The 24,550-nt window shown below is 25.8% G+C and overlaps 1 protein-coding gene across 1 annotated transcript in view; it reads right to left on the bottom strand.

The window, feature by feature from the left end:
- The window catches only part of LOC113552126 (atrial natriuretic peptide receptor 1-like), a 58,736-nt gene that overhangs the window by 7,383 nt on the left and 26,803 nt on the right, over positions 1–24,550 (bottom strand). The window contains exons 2-13 of the mRNA XM_026954838.1: positions 18,429–18,594; positions 18,205–18,276; positions 13,258–13,414; positions 11,559–11,681; positions 10,969–11,078; positions 10,136–10,324; positions 9,896–10,031; positions 8,870–9,106; positions 2,888–2,972; positions 2,693–2,810; positions 401–508; positions 262–339 (exon numbers count right to left, since the gene is read on the bottom strand). Coding sequence (XP_026810639.1) covers positions 262–339; positions 401–508; positions 2,693–2,810; positions 2,888–2,972; positions 8,870–9,106; positions 9,896–10,031; positions 10,136–10,324; positions 10,969–11,078; positions 11,559–11,681; positions 13,258–13,414; positions 18,205–18,276; positions 18,429–18,594 — 1,579 coding nt within the window. The remainder of the gene's footprint in view (positions 1–261; positions 340–400; positions 509–2,692; positions 2,811–2,887; positions 2,973–8,869; positions 9,107–9,895; positions 10,032–10,135; positions 10,325–10,968; positions 11,079–11,558; positions 11,682–13,257; positions 13,415–18,204; positions 18,277–18,428; positions 18,595–24,550) is intronic.

Raw genomic sequence — 24,550 nt, 5'->3', positions numbered from 1 at the left:
AATTTACAATCTGAGAAACTTATACCTATAGGTATTGATTTATATTCATACCATTATTGGCAGTTTTAATTGGTAAATACATCTAAAATGTATTTTGAAATTTATTACTTCAATGAAAACAATGAAAGCAAAACACTTCTACAAATTAAATAGAGATTTTAGTTAATAGACTCATTCAACGCACGCTTTAAGAGATGCTCTTGAGGGTAATTAAAATTATTTGACGATAATGTATATGTAAATTATAATTAATTTACTTACTTGTTTGATTTCCCATAATAGTTTTTTATTTAAATCGACTTTTTTCTTGACGACTTTTTTTATCGCTACCCTAGACCCCTATAATAACAAGGATATACAATTTTTAGAAAAATCATTTTGAAAATTGGTTTTTGTTTACCTTGTAAATGCCGACTGTAGTATAAACTTGAGCCGGTGGTAACGACGAATTTGAAGTGTCAGACCTTCGCCGACAGATTAATTTCTCTTGCAACGCCGGTTCGAATATCTATACAAAAATAATTGGAAAGGTTAACATGACAAGGCTTTTAAAATAATAAGAAAAACACCGCAGTGATTTTATAAACGGACGGATTTTCGTAATAATAATGTTATACTACTTTTTCTTCAGCGACAAATTATCACGAACTGTAATACATATATATCGGCTCAAAGGTTTTAAAATCACTCTAAATTCCTTCATAATATATACATGTATTATATAAAATAATACGTACGTATTAGCTTACCTTCTATGACAGGAGATCATAAAATATTATACCATACTGATACTGTACATTACTGCAAATATAATACCTGGTCATGGCCGAATTAGTGTTAAGGAAATGTTAGTGCCAGTCTACTTTTCGTTATCAATCTTAATTTGACCCAGAGTTAATAATTTCACATTATTTAAAAAATATTAAATAATAACATGAAAAGACTTAAAGACTCCTTTATTTGTACACTGCGCTTTGGGCTAAAGCTCTTTTATCTCGGCGTTAATCGGGGCCTGAACATTACAATTTTTTGTTGCCACGTCATGTTAAAAATGTTTTTTTTTTTAGTGAATTAAATTTTATTTTATTTTTAATTTTGCCTCTATTTTCTTTAGCCAACAGTGTACATTAAATTTCGATGGTACCTGAAAACTTCTCATATTCATAATGTGGCACTCGAACATTTCAATTCTTCAACGCTATTCTAAAAAGTTTTATTTCATTCGAAGTTGATCAATAATGTAATAATTATTAAAACAATCGATCCGATGAGAGAATATAAAATACTTTGTACATTTATACTTGATTGTTATTTGCAGAATGAAATATTTTTGTATGAATTTTTTATGATAATATGATTTATCTTATAAATTCAGCGTTCAAACAACTTTTAAGTAGCAATTGATTTATCATGGCTAGGATTTTCAAAAATGTACCATTTAGTAATAGTAATACTATATATTAAATAGTAACTATTAAGTATAAATAGTAGAATGCTAGAAAACGTAGTAGTTTACAATTTTGTTTTATAGTTGAATATTCGAACAGCGAGGGTGGAAAAGCTATAATTGTAAACAAATTTAACCAAGAAGTCCAAATAAAAGTTAAATTAATAATTATTTTTCGATACTGATAAAAAATTACTATGTAAGCCCATAAGTCGAAGGAAATGAATCTGACAAAATATTCTCTACAAATTCTAAAAAAATACTTATGTATGATTTATTAAATTAAAAAATATAGTAATAATTTAATAGAACTGTCTTTAATTGTTTGTTAATATCTAAAAAATATATTATTAATTGTATTGTGTCTATGGTTTGTAATATTTTTTTTTTTTTTTTACTGACGAGTATATGTGTTATTGACAACAATATAATCCAAAAATAATTTGATTTAGAAAATTAAAAAAAGAACCTAGATTAACATTTATTATGATTTTCTAAAAGATAACCCTGGATTGTACAAAAAAACAACAATGAATTATTAAAGTATTAAAAATATCCAAAATATATTTTTATACGCCATATATAAATACATTTTACTGAATTAAATTCCTTCTACGAAATAACAAAAAAAATACACCCGAATGTATTAAATCCGCTGACAATAAAATTATGTTAACCAAATCAAGTTAAAATTACACATTATAAATTATGTATAGTTTATCTTTTTTTATCGTAAAACTTGCATTAAACTCATCAGTAAGAAATTAAAATATGTTAAATGTATAATATTTATATATTTTTAACAGTCTTGTTTGTATTTTTTTTTATACTGACCGTAGACTAAGAATAAGATAAGTCATATTAAGGTTTGACATTTTATATGTTTTTGTAATACATTCTATATGTTGGTACTTTTTTAGGCCTGTTTGTTAATTATGAGAATTAATTGATTTTTGGATTTTAAATTAGCAGTAAATGTTAACGTATATAATGCTAAACGTTCTTTGGTGCTACGAAATCGACAAAATCCTAACCCTGATAAATCGAAATAATGGAATTATTGGTTCAAAAATATATTTAAACAGTATACCAATAATTATAAATATGGTATAGTATTTTTGATAAAATCGTCGAGGCTATAATGCATATCGCATATGAATATGTACCACAACTTCAGGTAATGAAGAAAATAATTATCTAAGTACGTTTCTTAAGTATATATTTTAAACTAATGAAATACATTACCTCAGTTGGTTTCTGTAGAGCCAAACGAGATGAATACGGTTTGCTGACTTCAATCAATACTTCTTCTGGTCGTACTCTCCAACTCATATTGTTTAAATCCGCCGCAAGTTTAAGCTGTCTGTTTTCAACGGAAAAAATTATTTTACTAGCTAATTTATAATATTGATATAATTTTTCTATAATATTAATGCGTACCTGTTTACGATGAAAGCTAATACGGTGACGAATGAAATGAATACGGTAAAAGCAATCAATGCATATAACATTATATAGTAAATATCTGTGTGCAAAAATCAATATAAAATTAGACAAATTAAAAACAAAAATGGGCAATTAGTATTTATATAATAATATTTTAATAATCGTGTAAATTAATTTAGTTAAATAATCATAATATTATATTTAAATCGAGAAAAAAAAGTAAAAACTGACATTCCTTTGCGTGCGAAATAACATCAATACTTTTTTTAATAAAAACAACACAAGGGCTGTTAAACTTATTTAAATCATAAGTATAGATAAATAAAAAATTTTATTTTCTTTGGAATCCAGGATTAAGACTTTGTAAAGATATAAGGATAAATACATTTTTTTTCTTTAATAACTTTAGTTATACAGTTTGAAATATAGATAGTTTTATTTTAACAAAAATATAAAAATAAGAGCTATGAGTAATTTGCTGCATAGTTTAATAAATATAGTACGACATTTATCCAAAAGATTTGAATAAATATTATGGTTCTGTAATTTATAAATATTGAATCTAAAGTTAATATTAACCAAATCAAAACCCAGATTCTCCCAAATTACTAAAAAAAACTATAAAGCCAAAAATAACCAACTATGTTTTGGCTTTAATGTATTAGATTTTATATTTATATTAAATTTTTTAAAATGTTGACTTAGAGAATCATTTTTTTATAGACATTTAAAAAATTAATAAATAAATAAATAACATAAAAATAAATTACAAATTTCGTAGAAATTCCTTCTTCTTTTTTTTTTTAATGTTTTTTCAGGGTATTAAGAAAATCATTGAACATTTTTCCACTCTTGATTCCTCAAAATACCAACAGAATATTATTTACCAGAAACTACTAAAATGATGACTGATGACAGACATACAAAAATACTTTATTTATGTAAACACTCGTATAATTAAAAAATCAATACATTTTTCGCTATTCTCAGAATGTCAATAATTAATATTAAACTACACAAGACAATTAAAAAAAATGTTTATGATACATAGGCATACCGCGCTGCGGAAAATAAATATAGTGTTGTATAACTTGCAGTTATTTAAAATTCTAAGCAAAACAATGTGTTTAGTTTGAATTTTAAAATGTTTTATGTATTTTACATTGCACATCTTATTATTTTGTATAATTGTAGTTTATTGTACGCATGACGCGTTACAATAAATATAAATGTAAATGGATAAATCTATCTTATAAAATAAATGGTCTATAGGGACTATTTAATCCAACATACATATCCATCGAAATGCCGAGTCACGCATTTAATTTAATACCTTTTTAGAACATAATATATTCTTGTCAATATGAATTTTTCATAACAACCATATAGTTTTCTAATGTTTTCATAATTTTTTCAGTAAATAGTCTACTCTACCAAACTGCCTATTACTTTAAGACTATTAGTGCGATCAAGATCTACAGAATATTGGTACATTTTATAGTTATGGAAAGTAGTCAAATTTTAACTATTTAATAGTTAATTTGCTAATTTTAACTTGTTTTTGTTAGCATTCAGTTTATATAAGACTTATAATTAAATCTAAAAACCTTAATTTTAATTACGTTTTAGATATTTACGAGTTTTTAATTAAATCAGTGTGACTTTTCAAGCACAGTTGTCAGAAATACAAATGAAATATTTTTTTTTATGTAATCCTAAAATATATATACATTATTATAATTATTATGTATAATTTAATGTAATCTACCTTCCTAAAATTTTAGATTATTATTAGTGGTTTATAGTTAAAATTAAAGTTATTTTTTATGTGGCTCTTGGGTACTATAAATACCTGTTAATCACTTATTCGTGATTTATAATTAAAATTAAAAGTAATTTTTATAAATAATAATACACTTAGAGAAAATATAGTTTTAATTTTTATGATTTCATTCCATTGATTTACTATTTTATTGTTTTCTTAAAATGTATGACAAATTTCATCATTTCAAAGATAACATAATCAATTCAAAGATATTTTTTTCAATTTGAGAATAAAAATATACAATTAAATTTTAGCAAATCCATTGACTATATTATTCAGTTTTCTTTAAAATAAAGAAAATAAATATTTTATTTTATGTTTAACTGACTTAGAAACAATGAATGATATCTTCATTTTTACGCATAATTATAATGTTGAATTTATGAAAAATAGTACTTAATTTGTTAACAAAATGGTTTTAAATCAATGGCTTATTAAACTAAATACATTTCAATCAACTTTTACATCAATGTTACTTTTCCTATAATCAATGTTATCGGATATCATAATTTAAGTTTTCTAAAATAGTATTAGTTTTAAGGAAAACATCTTAATGTTAATGGAATATTATCAATATTTCGTTTCTTCTCAATTTAACAACTGTAAAATGGTATTGAATTAATAGCATTTTTCGTTATATTGACGAAAATATATTTTTATAGTTTAAGATAAAAAAATATCAGTCAATTAGTAAAAAAGTTTTGGCGTCGCTTTATGGCATAGGTATTTTATGTAATATTGCAGCAAACGCGTACATTACTACTGTGCAAACTATTATAGCTTTTATTTGTATAAGAAGTGTCCAACATTAAAACATTTTAAACTAAATCTGTTTAGTAAATTTATTTATTCTATATTATTTTAGGACTGAAACAAATGGAAAGCATTTATTAAAATCTTATGTTCTATTTTTAAAAAGAGTACCTAGACCCTATTATTATAGTACTCTATAATTCCTCCCTCCAATTTTTTTTTTATCAAACTATATGGTGCTATAATGTATTTATTGAAATTATATAGAACAGGTATAAACATTAATATTTAATTCTTTAAATAAATTTGGTATATTAAAATATTGTATATTATATATTCTGTATTTTTCTATGCTAAAGATAATATATAATACATAAAAAACATAAAAATATAAACAGATATTGTTGATAAATAGTAAATAAATTAAAAAGATAATTAATAAGAATATCAAAGTTTAATTACACATGAATTATACTAATCGCATAGGAATAGCTAAACAATATTTAACGTAAAATAAAAAAGCAGCTCAGAAATAACGGCTTAAATGCTCAAGATTTGGCATCAAATATCAATTCAAACTGTAGTCGATAAGTGTTAGCGTTAGGTTTCCATGCATAGATGGGTACATTAGTAACAACAACGAATCTCGCTCCGGTGGATTTGGGCGACGCCATGATTAACATGGTGCTCGAATTTTTTGAATTTTTAAAAAAAAAATCATCATTATATTGAAGGAAAATTTACTTTTATCTAGTACATTAAATCTTTAATTTAAAGATATTAAGGTTATAATTTAAAGGTGGTAGTGTTAATTTTATTACAATTAATATTTGTTTCTATTATATGATTTCTTACTATGAAAGAAATAATTTCTTTAAATTGTTTATAGTCAGAATTAATTTAATGGAAAATTTATTATTTTTCAAGAATTATGAGTTTCATTAATTTAATGAAATCAATAACCTAAATATAATGAGTTGATTTCATCGGATCAAAATCATACCCGTTTTTCATTAATTAAATGAAATTTTTCTCTGAGTGTATTATTGATAATAAACAACAAAAATCCGTCTTCTGGACACTTGACAACAATTCTATGATTTATGAAATTATTTATCTTAACTTCAATTGCCCTAAATGGCCTAAATTATCACCACAGTGCACTCACCTATTGTCTTTTTATAAATCCTACATCATCCCCTTCGACATCTAAAACACTTTCTCATATTAACAAAAAATATTATACTTCCCGTATTATCTTTCATTAACCACTCAAGCTATTTATTTTTTTTTTGTACACATTATGTATAATATTTATATTTTCAAAATAACTTTTATCCCAATAATTTAATTGTCAAAACTATGTATATAACAAAGCTTAAACGAATAAAAAACCCAAAAATGTACATTATTATTATTATTCTACGTGGTCTCATACTTTGTAGCCTCACATTTAGGACCTCGGTGACCTAAATATCTATCTATCTATTCATATATATATATACAGAGAGAAAGAGAGAGAGAGAGAGAGAGAGAGAGAGAGAGAGAGAGAGAGTAAGAGTATTCGAAGATCGTAAATATAATTATTATAATAAAAATATTGAAATACACCACGGACTCACTTAAGTCCCAGATTACTATATTTTATCATTAAAAAAATCCATGTGCAATAATTATTTTTTATCTTCTAAAAATCACCGCTTTAAATAATTAAAAAGTTTTTCAAATGAACCGTCATTATTAATTATTAATTAATTAAATTTTAAACTTTATAAATATCGGATTTGGTAAATGATAGGTATTGTATTTTTTTCACCATGGCAATAAAGAAATGTTCGATGCAGTGTTTATTATTACCTATATTGTTAATGGAGAATTCACGACGAACTTGCAATGAATGAAGTTATTCATCTGCAATATCTACCATAATATGATTTTTTTTTTTTTACTTAAACCGTTACTATAAAATTATATCTTTGTCGATCGAATTGTACCGACCAAATGATCGGATAGCCGACGGTTGGCGCCGATCGTATACATATAATATAATATACGTATATATTAGGTATTATGGGTGGTGCGTTTTCACTTTTCTCCCGTAATCGACCTTTTCCGTTTCGCCCAAATCAGATAACTGTGACCTTTCTATTTGCGCCAAAAACAAATTCAACGACTTTGTTATAATTTTATTGTGTTTTTGTGACTGCGTTTTAAAATGTTTGTTCACATATAAAATGTACGGTTAGTTAAATTAATTTATCAATTACAAATACAAAACCAAATACAGTAAATTATTACGTTTATTATAGTAATATTTAAAGCAATCGCGGCTGATAGCGATTGTTTTGAAGATATAAAATATTATTGGCTTATCTAATTTTAGATTAAGAGCCAATCGATGAATTTTTTAATTATACAATTCTGTTTGATATTTTTAGATTTAAAATTAAAAAAAATTATTTAATTTCCAACTTTGAGGGGGGTTTCTGCCGTTTCTGGTAGCAAATTGGATCTTGTTTGTACTTGGAGTAGGACTAGTAGAAAACCGCAATCGTTAAATTTGGCATGGGTAAAAACCAAAAGAATGGCTTTTCAGTGTTCATAGTTTTTTTTTGTGCAAAAAAGTAAAAGGTTAACCTATACGGCTGTACACACACATTTATATACTTATATATATATATATATAAACGCCACGCAACTAGAGCTTTTTTATTTTTGTCAAAAGAAATGTCTAGAATTACATAGGTTATATTTAGTTCGGCGCACAAAGCTCCATGCAAGTTATGTATTTTCAAAAAAAGACTAATTGACATACAATTTTTTGTATCATTTATTTTCAAACCGATGTGTCATTTTGCTTTTATCAATGTAAAAATATTTCTAAATCTGAAAATTTATTTGAAATACACTTGTTGTATAGTTCTTATCTGATAAATTTTAGCTCATGTACATTATATAAAGACATTAGAAATATCAAAATACAATTTGTAAAAAACAATGACAAGTTGTATAGCTATATGATTTTTAATATTCAATTTAAATTTCTGCTTTCGATAGTGGATAGGTATTATAGTGTATACTACATTACTAAAACATCCTAAACAATAAAGTTTAATACCTTAAAATTTAAACCTTTAATATTAAAACTTATAGTAATGACGTGTGACTAATAAAATAAGAATTAATATGTATACATATATATATGTGTATATATATGTATACATATATATATTAAAGTCGAGGTAGACTAAGCTTTCTCAGCAATCCTATTCCTTACCCACATAATATTTGAATCTAATGACGAGTAAAATGTATTAAGAACTGATCAAATTATGCTTGAATTGAGTGAAATCTATATTATTATCATATGTGTGCATTCTAAAATAGGACTTAATTACCTTTAGAATCGCAGGCCGGTCCGCTTCCTAGAAACCCGCAGGCCGGAACATCTTCAGGTGGTCCGTCCGATCCGCCGGGCCAGTGGATGTGTTTGCCAATCACCGGGCTGTAGTTCCTCGCCTCCCCATAGTACTTGGCTACGACCTCGAACCGACCCGTGATCGGATCCAAGTCTAATATCGCGTAATCCGCGTCCCTGTCGCCGTTTTCGTCGATTCTCACTCGGCCAGTGACACCTTTTTACGCCATGACGACAAAAACGACCAAAAGGAGTGATAAATAATTGTATATATATATATAATGTACGTGACGTACTATACGATATTATAAATCCTCTCCATTTTACGATCTATCCTCAAATCATCCTACCACTACAGGATCATCTCATCGTCTTTAGACACTGATCGCCTGAGCTCAATATCGTTATCTGACGGAAATATATTATTATATTGTCAGTTGTCAAATTGTCAAAAAAGTCTAATAGAAATATACGTATTTCCACGATTTAACATTTCAAGCTAAACATATCATAGTAGACAAATACACGATAACATACTTAACGAGTTCCAATGTTATTATTATTTATTTATATAGTTATATGCATTTTACGGTTTTAGGAAATATCAACGGGACCTTTTTCGTAATTTCCCGATCGAAATATCGGATGAAATAATATTCAAATATTTTCCCCAATCTATTGTAGTATTGTATAAGTATATTGCATTTATAGTTACCCGTGGAGGGTTAACGGTTTTAAACGGGCAAACGGCATTATAATTTGTACCTTTTGAACGGTAAGCTTGTAATAAGATTAATGACGTGATACCGTATTCTAAGACATTTAATAGTACAATATCATTATATAATGAACGTCTGTCTCAGATTAAGCAAAAGTGTACAAATTATGTTTTCGAAATTATTTTGAATTAAAATGATATTGTTCATTGTAAACATCGTCTGAGTTCAATATAATAATTATTATACTACGTTTTAATAATTTACTAGCGAATTCAAAACCATCTTACCGCTAAACGTTCTGTTCCACATCAAACTGGTGATTGCTTTGCCGTCTTTGATGTTTTGTTTGTTGGTCAGAGTTTCGTTCATTGCCATGCCCAGCAAGTGTACGCCATCGTAAAATGCGCCGACGAAAAAATTTACCTAAGATACCAATAATATCGACCTTTACACTATCATCTCATCATTCGTCCGACGATCATATTTATGGTTATTGTTATCATTATTATTTCGTTTGATATACTCACTTCTTCGTTCTCAGATAATGTGTAGTTGTAATTTTCTAGTGCCTTTTGCTTGACCAGTTTAGAGAAATTGTGAAATTGCGAACTGGTAGGCTTTAGCAGAGACACCCGCAACAGTGCCTGGTAAGCTTTTCTGGCAGCACCGTCTTCACTGTCTCCCGTCGACCATCCGTGTTCGCCCCAATAAGAGCCCTTATAACGAATTAATATTATAAACGCCATTGATCAAAATTAAAAAGAATTGAGAAGACGAACAGTTTCGAGAGGTAAATGTCGATGGTGGGATTTTCATTTTATCTAAGATAAATCATTAAAAAATACGTTCGAAACAGTTTTTTTTAATTTTCAATTTAATGTTTCAACTGCTAAATCGTTGTGTAGACGATACTTATGATATTATACTCGTATAACTGTATAAGACAAAACTCATATTGGCTATCATCATATTTGTTATTTCTTAAAAAGGAAATCAGGTACAATTATTGAGAATTTGAGAAACGGGTGGGTCTAGAATCTCAAAATAACTAAATACAACAAGAAAAATTGAGGTTTTACTTACAGGTTTTTTGTAATTTACTTTTAAAATAACAGTAAGTAATTTAATTATCATTCAAGCAGAATTTATTTTTCTGTCAAAATATTTACCACAGAAAATAATAAATATTTTCCTATCAACTAAAACTACATTTTTTTAGGTGGTCTTGGATAACATTTTTCTACGGTTTGTGACAATTATTTTTTAATAATCTTATAATTTTTTAATTACCTTATAAGTACCATTTTAAGTACCTTATTACGTAGATTACATACTTATTATTTACATGTATTTTGTTTACCTGAACTAACTCCACGTCTAAAAATGCCCAATCTCCTTTGGTCATTCCGAGCTTGTGAGCAGCCAACATGCATTTCCGAACTAACGTTCCCCTTACACATAGTATTACGACTGTAAATACAAAAAATAGAAGAATAATGCATTAACGTAAAAAGAAAAAAATTAGATCTCTTTAATGTTTTTTGAAATGTATTTTAATTTCAACGCTAAATAACGCTAATCTGTTTTTTCCACTTCAATAAATAACGATATTGAATACTCAATATTTAATTTTATTAAATGTCTATCGCCTATGCTATTTTTTTTACATAACATGAATAAATATTATTGTTTTCGTAAAATTACTAGTATTATATGTATAATAAATTCTTCATAATTATTATATATTAACATCAATAAAAATAAATCTTAAGAGTTAAAACTTAAAGACAAATGGCTTTCAGCTGACTCCTACTTTAATCTATATTATTTTTAACGAACAAAAATCTAATTATTTAACATAGTTCATTTATTTCTATAGGTAAAAATATAACATTGTATAAAAAAATATCATAAATACTTTGAAATTAATTTAAAAATCATAATAGTTACCTGTTGCCTGACTGCTAGCATCTTTTAAATAATTTTCACAGTGTGGATCTTCGTCATTTCCGTCTAAATCCCGTATAAAACTCAAAACGCCTGCTTTTCTAAGCCCAATTTCCAAGTTTTTACCTATAAAATTTAACACCTTTCATATACAAACGGACTTTTTTTACTATTTTTTTTCTATAAAAATAAATATAATTAATTCGGTGTAAGGTTAATAATATAGTTTGATTCGGGTAATATTTAAAATCAAAATTATTTATATTATAACAAAAACAGTTTTTATTTTTTTTTTTTATATATAATATAATTTTATCATTATAAATTAATATATATTAGTGATAATAATGGATATAATTCACAAAAATACAATATATTGTATGATTAAATTAAACAAAATATATCATAAGCAATAAATTGTTAGAACAGCTCTGTAATATGTCACAAGTTCAAAGATCAAGTTCAAGTTGTCAAAGATGACTTTTGATAAATGAAGAGTAGTGTGTACACTTTAAGTTTATAAATTATAATATAGTTTACATTTTCTAGTGTTAGTATTAATTTAATTACAACAGAAAAAATATAATATATATTCTCATGTATAACTATGGCCAATGTTTCTAGGTTTTTATTTGGCTTCAAATTGATTAAATATTGCAGATGAAGAAAACTAGTTATAAAAAGAAGAATTATATATTTACATGGAAGACATTAAAGAGATACACTTTTACAGGGTGAATCACTAAGCATTTGAACATTCCTTCCATTTCTATCCAATAACATGAGTAATACAATTTTTTTAAGGTTCAAGATTTGTATAAATAATTTTAGATGGAATGTTTAAAAAATAAAAAAAATGATTACATTATTAACTCTATTTTCTAAACTTATTACTATGGACTATTATTTTGAGTATTCATAGAAAGCGCTTGAACATTATCTGCTTAATAATTTATAATAGAAAAAGGTAGTTTTCACATGAAAAAAGGAGTTGACACAACAACAGGACACTAGCTCTTTCTTAAACGGAAATTAAATCTAAGTATTTGAATATGGGCCTTACATAAATATAAATAAATTTCAAAAATCGAAATTTGAAATAATCTATTGTAAACAATATAGATGAATATGCTTGGTGAATATTGCACTGTATATTTTATAAGAATAAAAAGTATTTTTACAAACGTAAATATATTATAGTTTAGACTATAGCCCTATTACTGAGCCATACAAATATTTAATATTATGAGCACATATAAATATAAAACGATGAAATGTTTATAACTATATTTAATACGAAAAATCCTGTTTATACATGGTTAATACATTATTACATAGAAGTATTGTGTCAAAAATAACCAAGTGATCTTAAAAGTATATATTATAATGTTTGGAATTGTTGACTGTTTATAATTTATTGTTCAATATATTTTTCGAACCAGTAATTCCAATTGATTTAGCACAAGGCAATGTAATAACATTATAGGCAATAAGTCACATGGAAAACAAGATGAGATCGTATGCAATTTCTTATCAAATTATTACTGTTAATTATTCCACATTAACAATAATATTTTAATGTATTTAGAAACACATTTGAAATGATTTGCGTTTTTACATATCCTTTAATGTAAAATGATTATATTAAGCAAAATATAAATGTACAGTTAATTTTTCGATTTATTAATACAATGTTACTCACCCACTGTCAAAGAAAACAAATCCGAACGGTCCTGTATTAAGGCCACGTGTTTCCAGTTGAATTTTTTAAAAATGCTCAGAAATACGAGCCTTAATCTGCGCTGACAGTATGACATTCTCGTCAGCGTCGGATACTCAGATTTGTCTTTAAATATTCCCTGCAAATATTGAACATTTAATAGGTAGAAATCATTTAAAAAATGCATCAAACCTGTTTGAAACGATTAGTTTTTTTCGAAAAAAAATATTATAATAATGCGTTAGGTACCTATTTATCATTTCAAAATTAAAATGAATCCATATTGCAAACATCAACAATAAATGGGGGTTTTCTATCGTTCCGTTATAAATCATTTATATTATAAAACATACTGTAAAATTTCATTTTCTGAGAGAATTGTAACGAACGATTTAAAAATCAGCGCGCGTGAAATACATTATTAACATAATAAATGCATTCAGACTTGTAACACTATTGCGTGTTTTCTTAACGGAATAATTGAAAGATGAATATAACTTATTTTTATTACTTTAATTTCTTTTTCAATTATTTATAAAATCTAATTTAACTTATTTTACGAATTTGTTTATTTTAATACACACGAAGCATTTGATTCTGTTATAGTTTACATTAAATTGGAATAAATATAAAAATCCTAATAATTTTTTTAAATAAATTATTTTACTTTATGTAAAATTTATTTGTGTAAATGAATTAAATGAAACCCCATAAGAACACAATTCATATTTCATTAGTAATAATATAGCCATGATAAATATTCCATTTTATAGAAATGTCGAGAAAATTATTTTCATTAATTTCTGTGTGAATAATTGATTTTGTATTTGCATGGGAAATGAAAATCTATATAAAAATTATATTATGGACATGAATTCGAGTATCTTAACTTTTAATTGTCAATTAAACAAAAAATTAGATTCTAAACATTATTATTTATGCGACGATTGTTAGTTATAAATAATAGCTAACTGTTTATCCAGTATAACCTACAAAATGCTTGAAAAATAATGTTTTATCAATACATTTGAGTAATTATACCAATATAATTTATAAAAACAATTAAAATAGTAATTATTTAGGCATCATTTTATTAATTGTTTTACTAAGAAAAAGAATATTTACAATCTCCATACACTGATAATTACAACAATGGTTATAATTTATTAGTTATTAATTATACGTACAAGAAAAAGTAAATGTACAGGACGATATTGATGAAAGTATTGTTTTTTTGAATATGCAACTACAACTGACATTACTTCAAAATTCAAGTGTTATTATTTTTTTTTAAGAATTTATTTATTCGTTTAAAAACTAATGGTTTTATCATCAAGAAGGTATCTGGATCATTTATGATTAAGTTTATGAGTTGGATATTAGTGAATTAGGATGATTATAAATGTAATTATGTTAATATGACATTTTAAGTGATAAACTAAAAGAATAAATAATATGTAGAAAATAACAAGGATTTTCAAAAAATTAATACATAGGTCTTAACTACCGAAGTAGCTATTGTACTAATAGAAAATATTTGTTGATAAGATGAAGGCATATTCATTGGAAGGACAGATATATCCTATAAAGCCTATTAGCTCTATAGTTATAATTTAGATCATCATCGTTGGATGAATTATTTATTTATATATGAACATCATATTACTTATTGTATACATATAATTTTTTTTTCATACACGTATGAAATTTATGACGGGTTTAAATTTTAAATATATGATATTATTTGTAAATTTAAATTAAAACTGGTATTTAATTATATTAAATTCTTAACGGAGCAATGAATATGTTAATTTTACAATAATGTGTGTATTTTTGCGTAGTAATTGAGAAATTGCTTTATCTTTAACTTTAAAGGTAGTTTCTGTTAAAAAATTTAATTTAATTTGAAAAAAGTTTAAAATTAAAAAACCACAGTGCTTTTAAAAATAACCAGAAAAAACAAAATAAAATTAAAGCAAAACAGAAATTGTCACGCAAAAACAACGTTTAAAAAAATCGATTTTGTTTTTTTGACTTGAATTAAAAATTAATAACTGTATGAACTTATAATATTCACCATATGTTTATGTATGTTAGAATTTCCTATTCATATTATAAATTTCAACTCGATTCTTTTTGAGCTATTTACAAGCATATAACGATAATAATGTATTTGCTATATAAAACTGATTGGAAAATTAATATGGTAAGGTTCCTCATAAATTATTCATTTATAAATTTAAGAATATTGAAAACATATAGCCATAATATTTTTTTATAAGCGATTAAGTTTAGAATTTTGAAATTCATAAAATCTCGAACATTTTAAAATTATTTTGATTAAGAAGACATAAAAACTTTTCGTTTAATATCTTAAATTTGAATGTCAAATACAAGTTCTTTATACATTTTTCAATCTATATTAAAAAAATGTCTATTGAAAAGTCAGATAAATTTTTTATCAGTACCTATTTAAAGTTCACATTTTTACGACACTGCATTTTTAACCGTAAAATAACTTTTTCTACTCAAATGTTTTTTAAATATATGGTTGTAATTAAAAAACGAATTACCTGCAATAAATAATAGAAATTTTCGCTAAATGTTTATATGATAATTTTCATACATGGTAAAATTTTAAAAATATTTGACCCTTTTTGAGGGCTTACTCATTATTACCTACTCTAGTATTAGTTTAAATATTAAAGATTTATGTAAAAATATTTTCACGAAATTTATGTTTATTAAGTTATTGCTAGCCATCAAAGGTATTCAACATTCAATTTTTTTTTAAAACGAATAATAAAAAAAACTATATTGTTCAAAATACCAAAGGTCCAGTATATGAATGAATTATAATTAAACATAGAATTTGTATAGATATTATAATACCCACATTTAAAAGAATTCCATTTATTTTTTCAATTTTACTTTTTTTGTGAAAAAAAACGTGTGAAAAAATAATGCAACAATAATTTGAATATAATAGCTTTAATTAAAAATAATATTTATCCGGAATATCTATTAGTTTTTACAGTGCAATCGTTTGTTCATTGCAATTTCTAACAATAATAATTCACCTTTTTACCAAAACACGGTTTCAGCTTAGGGTTCTATCACAATGACATATTATAGTCTTCAGAATATTGTGTGAGCAATTTTGCTACTCATACCATTTATTATTTAATTGTACAGCACTTCACTTCGATAGACTCAATTTATTAGAAAAAAAACCTTTTACTTTCCTCTGCGTTAACTTTTTCTCTTATATCGATTCGCCATTCAATATTCTCCCCATAAAATCGTCTTGCTAAATAAATCCGTTATAAATTTCATTCTCAGTATAGGTTTTAAAATTTAATAACCCTGATACACGTGGCGCTTAATCTTTTCGTTATAAATAATATCTTTCCTTCTATATAACGTATAGAAATTAAAACGAAAAATACACCAGCTGTACCGTTCTGCATGCAGCAGTGGCGTATGGACGAGACGATAGTGACCAGTCACAAACTCCAAAATCTTGACTGGTTTTTCTTTTTTAATCGTCATTATATTGTTATGTCGATGCTGTTAGTGTTTAAAACTTGTTTTTAAAATGTTTTTTTTGAGCCTTTCTTTGAAGTTGTAGTGTGATGATGATGATGATGATATAGCTGTGTGTTTTATTCACATCACTACATAATATACCTAAGATTTTATGGAGTGTTTGACATGGGTTATTTGTTAAACGTGAACACGACTCATGAATATTGAACAGTCAAATGTTGATACTGTCACTCGCGGAGGCAATATAACACTACACGAATACTATACAACATAATGCATTAAACTATACCGGGTGATGCACTTAATGTTAGGCATTCGTTATTTAAGACTATTAACGTTTTTGAAATTTTAAATGTATATTTATTTTTTTTATTATTTTTCAAACAAAAAATATAATATATATATATCGTTATCGTTTTTTTTTTTAAATGTTTACTTTTTATTGACAACGTGCAATGTGTTTTTAGTTCCATATTCCAATGCACATTATTCCTAGATTATTTCAATAGCTTCGTCATGTATTTATATTGAATTTTAGACGAGTAGTTAAAAGTATTGAAAGTTTTTATGAGTGTAGTGGTGGACGGGTATCTCGAAAATGGTTAGTATACTACTCCATTCGTCTAAACTTTAATTAATATACTTATATGAACTAATATATCCATTACATGTTCGGAATTTGATTTTTATGGATCAAAATACTACGAATATAATAAATTCTGCTTAGGAGTATGAAATGAAAAATGAATATTGTGATTTAAAACGTCAAGACATTTAAAAAAATGACAGCGATGAAAAAATATTTGTAATTTTTTTTGAAAAAGTTTTTCTGACGACTTAAAATTATGCAAGAAGAAATATTTTCCAAAACGAAATAATGACTGTGTCTTACGTTAAACGATTCACCCCATATATTATACGGAATAATGTCAGTTGTTATGACGCCGTGCACCGTATACGATATCATTACAACACTGTAGCAGAAAACGCGTGGTCCTAATTCATATATTTATTTTATGTGTTATATTGACAAGAAAATATAATAATATCGAATATATTATTATTACATAGTTTAATTATAATATGTTGTATTTCATTATACGCACTGCTGCAGGCGGGAATAATAATAAGATATTATAATCTCCTCATATTAGTGTCGGCATAAAATTTGTAATATTATAATCATAATATATCCACCTCTGTTCTCTCGGCATAGTACTGGCGCTCAGAGAAAAACAACATTATTTGCTCGTATTATATACGGCAGCGAAATTCGATGAATTTCTACGGTTTTCGTGTCACATATAGTACTACCTATATATTTTCTTCTCACACTGATTTTACGCGTTACGTCCCGAACGCTAATCTCACTATACTCACCGAGTCGTTTTTCCATTTCGGCAGTTTGCCGAGTATGCCCGACATGACTGATACTTGACCTTCGGCTGGGGGCTGAAAACATATTATATAATATATTTATATAGGACGGTTTGTGTTTAGTTTATTTTCTCTGTTTAGTTTTTCCCTTCGAAATCGGAAAACGTATAACATGTTACTACAGTACAGTGTTGTTATGTGAAAACGTGCTGTTTAACACGACTTACTTGGTCGCCCATTCCGGTTATGATCGGTATATTCCAAAACGCGGCTAGCCTGGCGACGGGTTCCAACGCGAAGGCGCACGCAGGTCCGATGAACGCTATGACTTTATCGACAAAGTACATTTTGGCAGCCAATCCTGGCGCTTGAGCGCCTGAGCAAGTTGGATAGCTGAAAATTTGAAACAGAAATAAATTGCAGGTTAATTGAAATTATAGCGTATGTAGGCGGGTAAAAATGTATAGTTACATGGTGGCCATTGGGTAAAATATATTGTGGATCACGAATAAACAAACAGAATAATACGAAACTTTTTAATTATTAAATAATTGTTACATTTTTTTAATTCACTAGATGGACAACACTATTCACTAAATATAACAATAACAAATTATAATGTCTGTATTAAAATCTTGTGTACTTTTAACTTTGTAAAGTGAAATCATATTTATACTTTCTATTATTGTTCTACATCTGAACCTTATAAATAATAATGATTGTTCATATTACCAATAATTGTCATTGAGAGAGAAAATTCGTCCTCATCTATCATATTACTATGATTTTTGATGTATAATTCTCGACCCACTTTTGTATGTTTAGAAATGTATTCAATAATATTTTTATAATCGATCATGCACGAAGATCATGGACGGCACAAAAAACTAGATTCTACAACGGCTTGAACACCGCTTATTTATTTACACGCATGTTATACATATTATGTTAGTACAATAATACCTATTATTCTTATGAAAATAATTAAATTTGTAATTCAAAATAGTTAAGTAAACTAGTCAATATAGTTAACCCACTCAACGTCTAATGTATAGCAGAGCGTTACTCAATTATCTAATTCTTTTAATATTTAAATTTAATATATTTTATTTTATTTATTGTTAAATAATTATAAAGCTTTGAGCGCAACCCACTCAGCAATTTCTTAAAAATCTTTCTTTATAGAAAGGTATGCACTTCTTAGAAGCGAATATTACAATATAGTTTGAATATTACGAGTACTTGGTTGAATCTTAAACCAGTGGATATTTTTAAAGATTAAAAATATTTATGAGAATACAAAAGATGGTTTTAATGCATAAAGATTCAAGTCCGTCCATACATTTAAGTAAAAATATAATACATTAAATATTAAATAAATTTAAATATGTATAATATTATAATAAATAATTGCGTATAATTAAATAGACCTATGCGTGCGAATAATTAGGCACAAAATAACAATAAATAATATTTTTGCAGATAACAAAAATCGATATAATGATAATCAATAGTACAAATACCATCAATAAAATGTATTAATATAATATTAAAATCAGGTACTATGCTATAGTAGGCAAATCTAGTACCTATCCTATTCGAGTGTACTTGAATTACTCCCGAAAAAATCCATAGGCAATTCGATTGCAAAATGCCTTAGATTCGGGTTGCGAGTCGTGTGTGTGCTTTACATGATAATTTTTCAACGTCACGTATTGGATACAAAAACAATATTATACTCACTAGTCACCCAACCACACGCCTATTGATATGAGAATAAAGTAATTTTCAGAATAAGCGTTACATTAGCCCTTTACCCATCTAAATGGAAATGCATGAACAAATTGCAGAGATTATATATTTAACGATTACATATTGTAAGTTTAATGATTTAACATATTTAATTATAAATGTGGCAATCGTAATATTACAATAAAATACATCTTAAATATACATAAAATGACGCACAGTAATTAAAATATTGTTTAAACTTTACATTGCGTCTCCATTTATTTTTCATTATCGTGATTCGAACGATAAATGCGTATTTAATTTTAACAACCTTAAAGTTTGACATGTATAAATATTATATATATACAGTAACTATATTTAAAATTGAATTTCTAACAAAAACTATAAAATATATAGCACAATAATGTAATTTAGTTATATTAATATTATATATTATAATTGCGAATTGCCATGGATAATCAATCAAATGTTCAAAATAAATTAGCCAAATAAATTGGTTTCTCTACAGCGATTTAGTCAAATTTGTTTTTGTTATTAGTAAGTATATTTGTTCTTTTTTTATATTATTATTTGCATAACTATGACAATGCATATTACTTTGTATAATATGTCTTTATGTTAACAATGAACAAAAGTAATGATTAGGTTTAGGTATAATGTTTGTGTTGATAGTAAGTGTCAGACTTTTATACTTGTAGAAGTTATTTAAATTGACTTATTTTACAAATATATTAATTAAATAATATGTATAAGGGTGACTTGTAGGTAACATAAAGTACTTTGTATCTTGGAATGCATAGTATCAATCAATATTTAAATTGTAAGCCCTAATTTGTCGTCATAAGTGTATAACTTGACGTCGTGACGTATAAATAATTATACACAATTATATATTAAATAGTTGAAAAAGAGTATTTTATAGAATCTACGTCCTAAAAGAGTAAAGCATTGTGTGTTTCATAGTTTTTTTTTTTTTTTTTTGGTTTTACTTATAGTAAAAATTTGTAAATTTATATTTTTAAAATGACCGCGTATTGTTGTCGTAAAAGCTTTGTGGTAAAATATGATTCATTATTGTTATTAAGGACAACATTTTTTACTACTTACCAATACATTTTACATCAAGAATCCTTTTATAACATCGTTGATAAAATCTGGGGTTGCATTACAATATTTCTATAAGTGATATGCAAAAGGTTGCTGAAATTTAATTTGATAAGGCCAAAAGAAAATAAATAATAAAATAATATTATAAGCCCCAAGGCAGACCGACGAGTTAAAACCAAGTACAAACATACGAAAGTTTTCTGTTCGATAAACTCATAAATTTCCTGGAAATGGCTCCCTGAGAATTTATACTGTGAAAATTTCACACCGGTCGAATGTTTTATCTGCTCACCGTAAAGAACGAAAAAAAAACAACAAATAATAGACGTACAATAATAATAATAAAAAGCGTTGCAATGTTTAAGTTATATTTTGATATTCCTCGAAGGTCGTTTATTTTTTCAACGTAAAAATTAACTAATTAAAAATAATATTTATTCTTCCGAGAAGTATAACGAGTTAAATTATGAGAGTGTGAAAGTTTTATAAAATATTGACTACGCGTATTAAACTAGAAAATATTATACAATTTAATGCCTAAATGGCTTTTTTACTTTAACGTTATATTCTACGAATTTCATCATTGTCATTATCAGTGGCATTTTTTGATTGTCGTTTTAACTATTTCAGTTAGTTATTAATCGCATCAAAACTTTAATTTTTTTTATAAGAACTCTAGAAAGTTTAAAATATTATGTGCCTACAAACTTTAACTCGAGTTATTTTATATGATTCATTACTAGGTTACCTTTATCAATATATTTTTAAAAGTGCTTCAGTTGTACAAAAATATTATTAGTTCTACTAAAACCAATATCATTTTTTTTATTTGTTTAAATATAGTTATAACATACATTTATATACGAATAAGTTACATTTTTTAAGAGTTCGATATTAAGAGTTTCTATCTCATATTTTTCCAAAATAAAATATCATATTTGTACGAATGATAAAATAAATAATAATTTAATCGCACACATTATATTTACATACTGAAATATAAACTTATATCCTAAAATAGAACTATGACTGAACATACAGATATTATTTATTTAAACGATAAGACATATATTGTTTAGTATTAAGCTGACAAGGTGACAACTATTTTCTATAAATAACCTATATACTAATTAATATACTGCAATCAAAATATTCTAAATGCTCTTCACCGCGTTCATATAAAGTATTTAGACCATAAAACGTTATTTTTTATGTTTGACTTATGACTTTAATTTATCTATTCAGAACTATTCTAACTACTCTGCTATTATAACTCGATGATTACTTATTAAAAAATCTATTAAAAACCGTTTCCAAACATAAAATACAAAATAATGTGTAGGTACATTATTTTTTGAATATATACATTTAGATAAAAAAAATAAATAATAATAATTGTGAAAAAAATGTATTTTCAACACTATACAAATATATTTTGAAAGAAAATATGTCTTACAAAAATGTTATTATTTTCGTTTGATCGGTGTGCACTTAGTATATTATTGTTGTAGGTAACCCTCTGGTTTCACATACATAAACATGATTGGACGTGTTGTAATGCATCGGAGGGTGGGTCGCTGTACATTATTATTACGATACGTACATTTAACTGTTGTATATGATATCGTGGGGATTAGGCCTTTAACTAATGAGGTCTACTAGTGAACAATATCGTGCATGTGGATTTGATCGTAATTAATATAAGTAGGTACAATTATTTGGTGTATCGTACAAATAAAATCACAATATAGGTTGTAATAACTGTCGAGAACGTTACATTTTTCATTGTTTTATTATCATTATTATTATTGTTATTGTTATTATTATTTTGTTGTCATACGTGGGTGGTATATATGATATAATTTGCTGGTAGTTCTATAGCTTGTAAAGTTTTGTTTGTTTATTTATCGACGGAGGAGATGATGATATTGTTGATTGGTATTTCTGTTCATACGGTATAATAACATGGCAGGAAAAATTTAGTATGCCATTTCAGCGATTTCTTTTGTTGCTTATACTATTGAACGAGAAACGCAGACAAGAAAAGATCAAAATGAAAATTATTCTTACAATATTATCTTACGATCAGATAGTTTGGGCATAGGTAATTATTTAAATTATAAGCTATATAATCGGTATTTGTAGATTATTATTGTTTTAATATACTGATATAAAATAACCAACATGCAGTAATGAAATTTATTCAGGATTCACTTAAATTTCGCAGACAATAAATAAATTAATACATTTATTACGCATTTTTGTATAAATATATTATATATTTATAATATTATGGGCAAAATAACATATTATAATATATTATTTATTTATAACATGCTATCTATTATACAATTTTCTGCTTAATCTCTATCTACATGAAATACTTGGTTAGTTTAATAATTTATATTACATACTATTATTATATAATAAGTTATGTACTTTTATAGTTTCAAATTATGATCCTTAAATGTTTTTGAAGTCTGCGTAAAGTATAGATTATAAATGTATAAGTTTACTCGATAGTTATATAGTAAAACTTATACTCTTCATATTTATCTATCAACATTTTAATCACGATTAAAATTATGTAACTATAGGAAATTGAAGAATTTATTAATTTTTTTTTATTGAATGGAAATATAAGAGCATCTTATAAGGACAATATCTAATCTATTTAGTGTAGGCGCAGATATTATTTTTAGTTTATTATAGTCATTGCTGCTTATTTTCATATTAATGGGTAGTATTCTATAATAATGAAAAATGAATATTATTATATATTTTAGAGGATATGTTGTCTTATGTTTCAAGTAGTATAATAAATAATAAGTAGTAACTAATAATTACTGTGATTTTAATAAAATATTAAATGGTTTTCGACTTGAACATTATTTTTAACGAATTAATGAAGTATAGTAAAATATTTAATTATGTTTATATTGTAATGGGTATATCTGCAATATATTATATCGTAATATATGCAATAGATTCAATAATCTTTGAAGACGTTATTAAAAAACCTCTGGGGAACAAAAACTATCTATTTTTACTTTTTATAGGGTCAAGTTATTTTCTTAGAAGTATTTTCGTTACGGTTCGTACATTCTACAAGAATCAACCAACATTTATTTATTGGATACATCATATTATATTACTTATATATATATATAGACGAATGAAGGCAAACATTCCAGTGGTGTAATCAGAATTTTGCCTTTGGGTAGAAGGGGGAGGGGCAATTTGTTATATCGGACTAAGATCCTTCATAAGTTTGGTATGGTGATATTGTGGGTACTGGGAATATACAATCGTAGACTTTTGCAGCAACCTTTAAACAAATTACAATTTAAATACATGGTTAGACGTAATATGTTCACTGAAAGCATTTTTTTTTAATTTTCCTAATATTTGAGTTTGCAGTCCCATTTTGCTATGTCATTGAAAAATGACATTCCTTATTATGTCTGTTATATATATGTGTAATATGTAT

This window comes from Rhopalosiphum maidis, chromosome 1, assembly GCF_003676215.2.
Source record: "Rhopalosiphum maidis isolate BTI-1 chromosome 1, ASM367621v3, whole genome shotgun sequence".
NCBI classification, from domain to species: domain Eukaryota; kingdom Metazoa; phylum Arthropoda; class Insecta; order Hemiptera; family Aphididae; genus Rhopalosiphum; species Rhopalosiphum maidis.
This window is presented reverse-complemented; position numbering and strand designations above follow the sequence as displayed.